We start from the raw sequence: 12,751 nt of genomic DNA on the forward strand, positions 1-12,751 counted from the left end.
CAGTGTGAGACTGAACAGTCTTTGCAGTCATCTTTACAAAACAATAAGGTCGAAGTAGAAAGCAAAGAAGATCCATATAATCTTAGAAAAGTTCACACTTTAGAAATCAACTTTTACAAAAGAAAATTACATTGAGTATTGCATTTTTCACATTTTTACATCATGGAATGGAGGATAATGCTACTATGGATAGTTATCTCACAGTGGGATGTGGGGGTCCAAGCTTTCCTGTTAGACATAATTGTCCTTAATGTTTTTAGTGGTGAGAAGCTGATTGGTACTTATGGATTCGGCTGACCCTCTGGACCCCCCACATCTCCGAAGACTCAAGATGACTCCACCCAGAGCAGTCAGGAATCCACCCGCCAAGCTGACGAACACTGCATGACCAAATTCTTTGCTGCAAAGGACATACACAGATTTAGATGCATGTGTGTTTATCAGGTTGTTAATCCATCACTCTTCTCTGGATATACTTACTTTATAAGAGAATGTGTGGTCTCAACAGCCACACTGATGTACCAGGAGGTGATGATGATAGTTAAAAGACCTAAGAAAGGGAAAGATTTGTTACAAAAAACTAATTGTCAAATTTAGTTAATTAATCATTATTGTCAGAGAATAGAAATAAAAAGAAAACAAAAGCAAATAGGAACAAACTGCAAGTTAGAGGTGATACTTTCATGCAAATGCATTTAAAATGTTTTTTGTAGGTAAAATAGCAGCTTTAATCTTCACACTTACCACTTTGCAACAATCTTTTTGACAGTATTCGTTTTTCCCTTCTTTCTTTTTTTTAAATCATAGAAGGGAGTTTTTTTCTTTGATGATGCTTTAATTTTTCTATTTGTGTCTCTTACTTTATAGCTACTGAGCTCAAACAAAGTTAGAACAGGGGAAAACTTTTAGATTAAGCATGCTGACACAGCATCCCTAACAGAGTTAATCAGTTGGTCAGCTGTGTGTTTCCTCACAATGTGGGGATTTTTTTTAATGTTGTCACAGATTTCCTAGCCCTAAAATGTCATCATTTTGTTGTCATAGTTTCCTGTACAGTTACGCTAAAAAAGTGATTTACTTCCACTCATGTTATCCAGCTCTATTCAATCCTATATTTATCACATTGTATTGGTTTGCTAAATATGCATTTTGATAAATAACCTTCCACTTGAATGAGGATTTCAAAGCTGTTATTTATTCTTATTTTATCGTATTTCATTTTGCCAATTACTATAAAAACATTTGGCTTAAAAATTGGAAAAACAAGATAGTATGTTTTCACATAGACAAGTGATTTTCTTAGATGAGGGCAAACCCTCTGTCTAGCCACCCCAACCAGCTAAACACACATACTTCCCTTATGCTGCTCAATAAAAAAAAAAAAAAAAACTGTATTTAAACAGCTTATCTAGAGCATTAAGAATAGAAAAAACGATCTTTTGGACACAGATATTGTGCAGTTTTAATTTAATCAGTTTTAATGCATCTTTTGATCAGAGGCTGTCGCCTATTATTCAGTGCACTCAGACAGTAGCAGTTTAGAGTCATCTTTACCTGCAAGCTGATGCACACAGAGCAATACTAAAATGGCTCAAAATGTAATTTCAAACTAATTCACAGCACAATTAGTTTTGCAACTAGGCCTTAAATTATTTTAGATTAATTCAACATCGCATGACAAGGGACATTTAACAATAATAGAAGTTAAACATTCATCACCAGCCCCCAAAGTTCAAGTGTGATATATTTATATAAAGGCCATATTCATCTTATTTACCTGAAATGATAAACAGTATCCCTCCAACGATAGTTGCTTTCACTTTGCTTTGAGGTACAGCTTCCATGAAACGGGTGCACTTCATCCCCAATACTGAGGATATGAGCGCCATGGCAGAGAGGAAGAGGCTGACCAGCATCACTGATCTTGTCGCTTGGATATGAGCTGCAGGAACAGAAAGGTAGAATGTTTTCTTTTTTATATATATAAAGACATATACATATACATTTTCAGTCAAATTTATTTTGCACACAAAACAGAAAACTATTTTAATCCAGGAGCACATTTTAAGGAGACACAATCAGCAGGTTCATACTTACTTGGCACTTTCAATATATGCTTGTAAAGTTCACAGTTGCTTTTCTCCGCGGTGCCACTGCAGCTCATCCACAAACCATCATAGACAGGATTTTTTCCTTGAGTTTGTTTCCCCCACTCCACCATGAAAGTGGCGGCAATAGTTGCAGAGACTCCAACCAGGGAGATAAGAAAACCAGCGACCTGCAGTCCAAAGCTTGCCATTCTACCCAAATGAAAGCACAGCGGATGATTTCAATTAAACCAAAGGACTTGAAGCTCAGCTAAAAAATGTTACAGGTTATATTAAAGTGAGTGGTTGCTTATTGACTGAAGTGTCTGTCCTCTAAAGGATGCTCTAATTGCTGCGCGCAGCTGGACTCCTTTATTTATAGCTCCAGGCGCATGACGCATGACGCATGGGAGGCTCATCAGCTGCAGCGGATGCTGAGTAAATGTAAACATGTTCTGAGCACTTCTTATCAGATGAATTCATTGGTAATATCTAAAATGATAAAATAATTACGGTAAGCAGACAGTAATGAAAACATTTATTTATTTGTTTATAGGAAAGAAAACCACAGTAGCCTCCTGAAGTCATAAAATTAATAATGGTATAAATGAAGCTTTGCATAAAATTAACATATAAATATCCAACAAATGTATGAAAAAGAGAACGTTTTTATTTCTAAAAGATGTAATAACCATTGCTAAAACAATAGTAACCATAGGAAAACCCAAACCAAATAATGTTTTTTTTTCAGTTTATTTCTATTTATTTGTGAAAAATGCCTTGAGACATATAGCCTATAGTGAATTGCCACTTTATAAATAAACTAAATTGGATTAAATCCTAATTAAAGTGGAAAAACGGGTTCTTAACATTTTTTAACATTTAGAGTAGGAACTGTGTTCATATCTTGTGTTCAGATCTTTCATAACTGTAATTTATGGAGTTTGCTAAGACTCATTTACCTGATTTTAACATTTAGATCTGTCTAATAAAGAAAAGTTTCTGGAGTGTTAAAGTATCTTCATTCATTCTATTTGGGCAGAAGTTTCTAATCTTGTATTTTTAAGGATTAAAAACAATGCCTTTGCCTTTTCTGCATAAAATAATGAGGAAGTTCTGATTCAAAAATTTATTGATATCATAAGCACACTTACTCATTGGGAACATGGAAGTTAAATCTTAGGTCAAGTAGTGATTCAGTGCTGTAATGCTGCCGGACATCAACATATATGGTAAGATATGTTGTCATACTTTTATATGTTAACCAGTTGGACAATATTCTGTAATTATTAATAATAATTTTCTGGGAACATGGCCTTGCAGTGCCTGAAATGTGATATTTGTCTGTTCATATAAAATTAAATGGTAAGGCTTTAGCAAGTAAACTTCGCACCCCTCTAACAGCAAACACCTAAAGGCCCTTTCTTTAGTCTGTTAATACAATCAAACTATTTCTAAAGCAATGTTTGGGTTCAGTAAAACATATAGAACACACGTTTCAACCTGGAAATAAAAACAGAAGCCAAGCAACAATTAGAGGGTTTTATTGATGTGAGAAATATAACCTTTGTTAAGACCCTGGTGGAAAACGTAAGCGTTAAGAATTGTGATGTCATGATTGAATGAGTGAATTAGGATGGGTACGTCTCCCCACCAGAGGCCTAACAGTAGATTTGGAATGGCGGCCAAAGGAGGAAAGTAAACAGATGAAAACAAGGATGATAGCAGAGATGGGGTTGAGGAGGGTTGCAGTTCCATGGTGCAGAAATGCCATTGGTGGAACAGTGCAGCAGAGTTCTAGATGATGATTGGCTCTGGCAGAGATGCGGCACAAGCCTGATAGACCTGTAGTAATAAAGCACCAGAGGGAGACTGGATGAGAGGTGATCCTGAATTAAGCTTTTCACTTTAGATTTTCACTTTAGTTTCATACCTGTTAAGGTGAAAGTTGTAGCAATTTAAAATCTTTGCTAACTTAAAGGTATAGTGGAGGATTTTTGCGAATTTTTGAAGCCCCCTACACTTAAAAAAAATGCACATACACAACCATGCACCTTCTCACGAGGGTCTATAAAACACGTGCAAGAGCATGCACGACCCTATTTCTCTTCGTGAACACTCTGTTTAAAAGTTTCTGTTAGCATCGCTCATACAAGCCAACTTTCCTAAAGAAGATTTGCAATTTTCCCACTATGGGCCGGATCTATCAAAGGTTTGCGTGTATAAAAACGTGAGCTATTTCACTGCGCACGCTAAAAAATGTACAAACTGATCTATCAACAGCGTGCTAAAAGGATTTGGTCTTTAAAACGTGCTAAATAGCGCCTCTTATCCATTTAGTACTTTTTCTGCAATGAATATGCAATATGGGGCGTTTACACGCAAAAGTGCATCTTGTGGGAGGAGAACATGTAAATATATTAATTTAGCACTCGCAAAGTGATTTATCAAACCTGAAAGCAATTTTGCTAACGGTATCTGACTCTATATTTAACACGTTTCAAAAGAAGGTGCAAATGGTCTGTATGCGTAATTGCGCAATGCGCACACATGGCAGCGGTTATTGCCGCAAGAAGGAGACATGGAAATGAAGCAAGGAGACGCAGAGAACGCATTTTTTCACTCCGTGTGAATATTTTTGGAATGAACGAGGAAACGATCAAAACATATCGTTTATCCAGCATTGCCATTTTGGAGCTGCAATTCCAGTGATTTGCTCCTCACAGAGCGTCAGCTGTACTTGCTCCTCAATGCTGGTCAGAGGCATCTCATCTACTGTGCGCCCTCTTTTTTTGTTCGCAGATGTTTTGTTATATGCCAGTTTTTCTTTGGTTCGCCTTCTAATATCCTGGTATCTTCTTTTTACTTCATCCACTGTTCGCAAGGTTTCACCAACAGCGTTTACTTTATTACTGATTTGTTCCCATATAGAGTTCCTCTGTGTGACAGGCACACTTCTTTGCTGTAGTTCACTTAAATGTTTGTTGGCTTCATCCACCAACACCTCCATTTCCATGGGGTCGAATTTCCATTTGCGCCTTCTGCTGTCCAAACTCGCCATGCCGCAAACCACCAAACGCGCAAAACCATCATTTAAATAGGGCGTCTCCAACAGTTTTGCACCTGCCACCAGTTACGCAATCGCTCTTGTTAAATCACCCGCAAACCATGGTTCAGCCCCTCGCGCAAAATTCCAGTTTGCGAGCGCAAATTACTGCACGCAAAATTGGGTCTTGATAAATCCGGCCCTATGTCAGACTCACGTGAAAATATCACCACTGGATATTTTGATCGTTGAGTCTGGTGTTCGGTACGTAACATTCCTCAACTTCCACATTATGGATATTCAATTCAGTTTATTTATATAGTGCCAATTCCCAACACATTTCATCTCAAGACACTTTACAGATACAATAAAGGCAGACTGATTAAAAGTTTTTGTCAAGGAAAACCAGTTAATTGCTTTGAGTCTTTGACTTTCAGGACATGATATGGGAAACTGTAATAAACTAAAAACTTAAGACAAAGAAAGAAAGAAGTTTTAAAAGCCTCCAGTGACAAGTACGATTTTTGCTTCTGCATCTAATGATCTTTAGAGTAGACACTAAACTTAAACTGCATGTTATTAGAGGTACTGTAGGCCTAAGGCAGACAACCAGCAGGGGAGCCAATGAAAATGCAAACTTAGAAACACTTGAGATTCCTGCCTACGGTCATTGCTTTAAGTGTCCTCTGTTCTTATTTAATAAACAAAGTAGGAGTGCTGGGTTGAGATGTTTTAATTCTTCTGCATTAAATATTAGTGCCAAATAGTGAGTAAATCAGTGATCAAATCACTGAACTGCTGTGCTATGAAGATAATGACAGGATTACTAAAAAAACATTTTTGACAAACCGGTGTTTTATATCTGACAACATTTTTTGCATCCCTGGTAATTTAGTCAAAGGATCATGGGAGATGTGCTTTGAGATATACCATGATGTTCCACATTGTAAATGTGTCATCATAAGAGAATTCCGCTTATGCCATCCACTTAGCTCTATCATAGATGTCCTTATCAGTTTAAAGGTCTTTAAGCATCTTTTCTAGAGAGAACATCATGCAACAATAAATGTAAACCTGTCTAAGAGCAGTTCTTTCACCCAAATAACTGTAGGTGAATGGCCTTAATTGTAATTCCTCCTCCTTGAAATCTACAGCAGAATGTTGGTATTTTTCTAAATCAAGTCTTCATTTCATTCCAAGTTATCTGATTATTCGACCATATTTGGTGAGGAGGATGCCAGTTTGTAAACAATTGAATTTGCTTCATAGATTGTAATCCTTCTCCACCCTTTCCTGAAACGATTCTCCAGCAAAACATTTCTCAGCAGCTCACGTTGTACCTCCCATCAGGATTTCTGTTAAACATGTTATGGAGTAACACTTCATTAGAATTATTGATCTTTATCATCTCATTCAACAAAGTCTGACCTGCAAGCCAAAGGTTGCTCATTTCTAGAAAACTCCTTTGTTAACCTGCAGCCAACAGATATTACCGGATTGCAAACAATATCAGGAAATCTGCTGCACGTGTAATGAGAGTGTTAGTAATGCGTGGTGCAACTTCAAAACCCTATTAATGCACAAAAGAAAAGTGCTTAATGTTCTTTAAGCAGGTGTAACTTCTAAGAAAAATACCCCCCCCCCCCCCCCCAATTTATTTATTAAATTGTTGACATGTGTGTCATTTATCTGAATGCTGTTTTACATTAAGGGAGGATCTATTTAGTGATTAAGAAGCTAAATAAAAAATCATTATTCCCGTTTATAAGTGTGCATAGAATGGAAATTGTGAGCTTTATCAGGTAATACTACTGTAAGTAAATTATGGTTATGGTGGACACTTCAATTCAATTAAATATTTTTTTTTTTTTCATTACCTGGGAGGAGCTCGGAGTAGAGTCGTTGCTTCTCCATGTTGAAAGGAACCAGCTGAGGTGGCCCGGGTATCTATTCCGGATGCCTTCTGGTCACCTTCCTCCGGAGATCCAGGCATGTCCTATTGGGAGGAGGCCTCGTGGAAGGCCCAGGACACGCTGGAGGAACTATGTCGCTTAGCTGGCCTGGTGTCGCCTCAGGGTCCCCCCAGAGCAGCTGGATGAAGTGTGTGTGGATCAGGAAGTCTGGGCATCTTTGCTTAGCAACCCTGTCTTGTATAAAGCAGAAGAAAAGGGATGAATTGATGGATGGATATATACACTGAAATTATTGTAAAAAAAAAAAAAAAAACATTTTTAATGATTAAAACCTAAAAAATAATAGCAGGACACTTTCAGAAGTTGATCCTTGGTCTACTTGGGAAAGCAAATCTGTCGGACTATCATCTAGGCCTTCGGAGAAGGTGCGGCCCCAAGTTGATTGGCTGGAGCTGAACATTGCAGGTGGTTCAGATGAAGGTTTTAAGTGTCTTCTGCATTGAATTTACGCTTAAGCTTAATTCTTTCTTAAAACAAAAAAAGCAGAAGATTACAGCTGTTTAAAACAAAAATAAATATATTTATTGGATATGGGAGATGGATTTGTAGCTTTTGACATCTATTACATCAGTTGCAGTAGATGTCAGCAGTCTCTAGCCAACCACATGTCTTAGTCCTGTCCAGACCTCTCTTTAGCCTAAATATTTAACATCTTGTTTACATGCTTAAGGTAAAACGTAGCCCTGACCCTACTTCTTTTTTAATTCAGTGTCCCCTCAGTTAAATTGCTTAAATTCCCATTGATAAAGCTTTCCCTCCTTTATATAATAGCTGGGTCAGCATAGTTTGGAAAAACATCGTACTTAAAAAACTGGATACTCTCTTGCAGGGTTTCCCCGAGAAATTTAAAAGAATACAGTAACTGAGCTTAGAATATCTAAAAAGAAACAAATATCTATTTATTAAGAGATAAGATGCCCCGCCAGGTTTCTCATGTTTTTACTGTGTTTGTAATTTTATTCTTTTTTTATACAGGTTGGTCTTATTTTGCTTCTTGTCCTGCCATGGATTGTGAGGCTACTGCTGTTCAGGTTACTATTAATATCAATGGACGTTTACTATTGTAAATATCTAGACTTGTCATCTGCAATCATTTATATATTTATATAAGCTCTATCTTGAATTTAATTCTTTCTGCATCTGTGGAAACAACAGTCTACTTGGGAGTAGAACAACATTTGGCCAAAATCAGTCAATTTTATCCTATTAAAATAGGATGTTATGTTAAATTATATCATATTTCAGTAAAAAGAGAAAAAAAAGAAGAAAAAGACAGGAAAAGCATATATTCCAAACAACCAACCTCTACTCATGCAGGGCACCACATTACAGTAATACAAATGAGATTACAATAAGGATCATAAAATTAAACTCTGTTTGCGGAAACCAAGTGTCATTTTGAATCACTTTAGGAGGTTTGTTACTGGCAGCTAAAAATAAATCAGCTATATCTTTTGTGTTGAAAACATTATCTCCCCAGATCCATATAAGGGAAATGATTAGCAAACTCCTTAGTCAATAGTGTTAGCAGAATTGTTAGCAGAATGCTGATGTGAGTCAAATAGGAGTTTATATTGTGAAACATTTCCCATTAAGCACACAGCTGCTTGTTGGATCGTGTTGCCCAATCAGTAGCTACACTCACAGGCTTATGTTATTTAGAGTCATATGATTTGGAGGAAATTATAAGATAAGATATTTATAACATGAAAATCAACACACAGCTTTGTTTTCATGACATATGGGGACATTTCTTTGACCTGCATTCATTTTATATGGCTTAATACAGACCCTTACCCTAACCCTAACCCTTACCAGCATATATCTAACCCTAACCGTAACCCTAAATAACAGGTCAGAACTTTAACGTATGGGGACCAGTTGAATGTCCCAATAAGCACCTGTAAGGCAAGGCAAGGCAGGCAAGGCTAATTTATTTGTATAGCACAATTCAGTACAAAGACAATGCAAAGTGCTTTACATGATTAAAATACAGGAAGATAAAACAGAATCAAGTAGGAAAAAATAAAATATAAAATAAAAAATAGCAGAGACAAAAAAGAATATTAAAAACAGTTGGACTAAAGAAAATATGTTTTAGTTGAACTGTTTAACTAGAACAGTTGAAGGCAATCCTAAACAAATGTGTTTTTAGTCTTGATTTAAAGGAAATCAGGCTTTTTGCACTTTAACAGTTTTCAGGAAGTTTGTTCCAGATAAGTGGACCACAGGAATTAAATGCTGCTTCTCCATGTTTAGTTCTGGTTCTAGGTATGCAGAGCAGGCTGGAGCCCGAAGACCTGAGTGGTCTGGAGGGTTGATAAACTGATAGCTGTGATGTATTTAGGTGCTAAGCCATTCAGAGATTTATAAAACTAACAGAAGTATTTTAAAGTCTATTCTCTGAGATACAGGGAGCCACTGTAAGGACTTTAGAACTGGGGTGATGTGCTCTACTTTCTTAGTCTTAGTGAGGACACGGGCAGCAGCGTTCTGGATCAGCGGCAGCTGTCTGATCCACTTTTTAGGCAGACCTGTGAAAACACCGTTGCAGTTATCAATTCAACTAAAAATAAACGCATGGATTAGTTTTTCCAGATCATGCTGAGACATTAGTCCTTTAATCCAGGAAATGTTCTTCAGGTGATAGAAAGCCAACCTTGTAATTGTCTAAAATGCTTTTGGAGGTTCAAGTCTGAATCCAGCACTACACCTAGATTTCGGGCCTGATCAGTGGTTACTAGCTGAAGCGACTGAAGCTGTGTGCTAACTTTAGATCTTTCCTCTATTGGTCCAAAGATTATTACTTCAGTTTTGTTTTTATTCAGTTGAAGAAAATTATGGCACATCCAGGCATTGATTTCTTCCAAGCATTTCCTTAGTGCTTGAATTGATTTATAATCACCTGGTGACATGGTGATGTAAAGCTGTGTGTCGTCAGCATAGTTATGGGGGCTGATGTTGTTTTTTTATTAACTGAGCAAGAGGGAGCATGTAGATATTGAATAGGAGGGGACCCAGAATGGACCCTTGGGGAACCCCACATGTGATTTTTGTCATCTCTGATGTAAAGTTGCCTACTGACACAAAAAAGTCCCTGTCCTTTAAGTAGGATTTAAACCAGTTGAGAGCTGTACCAGAAAGGCAGACCCAGTTTTCCAGGCGTTCTAACAGGATTGAGTGATCGACAGTATCAAATACTGCACCGAGGTCCAATAGTACCAGCACTGTGGTTCTTCCCGCAGTCTGTATTTATACGGATGTCATTAAACACCTTGATAAGGGCGGTCCCTGTACTGTGGTGAGCACGGAAACCTGACTGGAACACGTCAAAGTGGCTGGTCATATCTAAGAAAGTGTTTAATTGTTGAAACACTGCTTTTTCAATAATCTTACTAATAAAGGGGAGGTTTGATATGGGCCTGTAGTTCTGGAATATTAGTTTGTCTAAACTGTTCTTTTTCAGCAGTGGTTTGATATTTGCTGTTTTAAGTGACTGCGGGAAAACAACTGACAGAAGGGACGTGTTTATTATCTGAGTCAAATCAGACGCTAGGAAAGGCAAAACTTTCTTAAAGAAAGCTGTGGGTAAAACATCAAGGCAGCAGGAGGAGGAACTTAGCTGCTGAATTATTTCCTCTAAGCTTTTATAGTTTATTTGGCTGAATTGGGACATTTGGTTAAGATCAATTTCAGTTGGAGACAACTTTGGTGCTGAACTCGATATGGATTTATAAACTGATCCTCTGATCTTTAGGATTTTCTCAGTAAAGAAATTAGCTAATTCATTGCAGGCCCTGGTGGAGTGGAGTTAAAGGAGCCACGGGCACAGGAGGATTTGTTAACTTGTCGTCTGTGGCAAATAACGCACGAGTACTATTAATGTTCTTGTTAATGATTTCAGAGAAGAAAGACCCTGCATGTAGGATATTTTACAAAATACTTCCTCCACATTGTAGGTAAAACAAGACCACAATAACAAAGCTCTTTCTGTGTCATAGGAAGTAAAATGCTAAAACGGCACATTATAACTGATCAAATTGATAATTAAATACAGGTTTTACAGTTGTACAGTGGAACAAAACAACCCAATTATTTTAAAGGTAAGATAGCAAAAGTCTAATTAATTAAATCTCCCAGTTTTAGCTACAAACAAAACAATAGAATGTGCCAAAAGGAAGCAGTTCTACCAGTGTCTAATTTGAGTATAAACTGCTTTATTTCTAACTGTTTTCATAAACATTACACACTGTCTGTTTTTATGTAGACGTATTTTGTACCGTATGACCCCAGTCTTCTCCTGGTCTCTTTTTTTTTAATGGGACAAACCTATTTACATCTAGATATACACTTTAAAAAAATGTGATAATGTTTTAGGTTATTTACTAATAATTCAGCTTATCAAAATATTTTACTGTTTTCATACTTGTTTTTTTTTTTTAAACATGCTATTTTGGGTTTAGGTGGAGCTTTGTCCGTCTAAATTTCGTCACATGACCTGCTGATGTCTTGAGATGTTGCCACATAATTTTTATCTATTGTTCTATTAATATAAGTTCCGTTTGCATCAGCAGTCCCACACAAAATGATGTTCCCAACCCCCATAGTTCACAGCATCACAGAACTTATTTCCAAATAGTAGAGGAATTTACAAACTGGAATCTGCATAGTATATGTTGCTTTTGGAGGAATGGATTTTTCATCTTTTTGGCTTTTTTGATTTGCATAATTTTTTATGTAAATAAATAAGCATTCTTCACCTACTATTTTTCTTTTGCTTCAGGGTTAATATAAACATTTATTTCCAACTTACCTTCATCTCTCTAGCACAGAACCCATCTCCCTCCCTTATACTATGAAGGCTGCACATTCTCATGCTGATTATACTTGAATACAATCTTTTTTAATGGATGGAAGTTACTCCTTCAGGCATCTGGAAATGGTACCCTTAGATGAATTAGAATTGTGGTCTACAGTTCTATTCCTGATCATTGGATTTTCCCAGGTCTGTTTCAAGTTTTGTCTTTAATTACATCCACAGGTGTGTTTCAATTTAACTCAATTGTTTGGAATTAACCAATCTGAAGCTTGCAAACCAATACTATCATCATCTGGGCTTCTTCAATTCGTTTAAAGACATCAATAAATTAATAAAACGTAGACTGGTCATTATTTTGGTAATCAGCAAGTAGACATAGAATTTTCAATTTTTAGCTTGATTAAAAATTACAAAATGGAAGTCTGATCTTTTGTTAGAAGTGGATAAAGAGGTAACAAAGCAAGCATTAAAAGCCTACATGGAGCTGTAGGGAGTCGGTGGAGATAAGTCCAGCTGTTAAGAGTAATCTGCTGTAAATTTGAATTGCAGCTCCTTCTTTGTCAGGGAAGAGTGGGATAGGGGAGTTAATCTGCAGATGAAGACAACTATCTCATGTTCTATGATATTTGATTTTTTCATATTTGCCTTTAATTTTATTTTTTTTATTTTATTTTATTTTTCACTGTTGTTCCTTGCACTTTGAGATACGCCATCAATGTAAAGTGCACTACAAACTTCAGTTAGTATTATCTTAATATCTAAACCATTATTCTTATTATTATTTCCATGAGCAAGGTCTTGAACCTCAGAACCTCACTGAAAGTTA

General features: G+C 36.7%; 1 protein-coding gene across 1 annotated transcript; it reads right to left on the reverse strand.

Annotated features, from left to right (window-relative positions):
* LOC119774607 (claudin-19) lies at positions 1–2,432 on the reverse strand. Its single transcript, XM_038272156.1, has 4 exons — positions 2,098–2,432; positions 1,778–1,942; positions 481–550; positions 1–400 (listed from the first exon to the last, which is right to left on the reverse strand). The coding sequence occupies exons 1-4, from the start codon at positions 2,297–2,299 to the stop codon at positions 232–234; spliced, it is 606 nt and encodes a 201-aa protein (XP_038128084.1). The 5' UTR covers positions 2,300–2,432; the 3' UTR covers positions 1–231.
* Positions 2,433–12,751: the final 10,319 nt, after the last annotated feature.

The sequence above is a fragment of the Cyprinodon tularosa genome, unplaced genomic scaffold (genome assembly GCF_016077235.1).
Source record: "Cyprinodon tularosa strain WSP-4 unplaced genomic scaffold, ASM1607723v1 ctg82, whole genome shotgun sequence".
In the NCBI taxonomy this organism is placed as follows: domain Eukaryota; kingdom Metazoa; phylum Chordata; class Actinopteri; order Cyprinodontiformes; family Cyprinodontidae; genus Cyprinodon; species Cyprinodon tularosa.

Excerpts from the sequence above, each read along its gene's own strand:
- LOC119774607 (XM_038272156.1), bottom strand. The coding sequence starts at position 2,299 with ATGGCAAGCTTTGGACTGCAGGTCGCTGGTTTTCTTATCTCCCTGGTT. Across the intron at positions 1,943-2,097 it reads GCATATATTGAAAGTGCCAA|CTCATATCCAAGCGACAAGA; the intron begins GTAAGTATGAAC and ends CTGTTCCTGCAG. Across the intron at positions 551-1,777 it reads GATACTGTTTATCATTTCAG|GTCTTTTAACTATCATCATC; the intron begins GTAAATAAGATG and ends TCCCTTTCTTAG.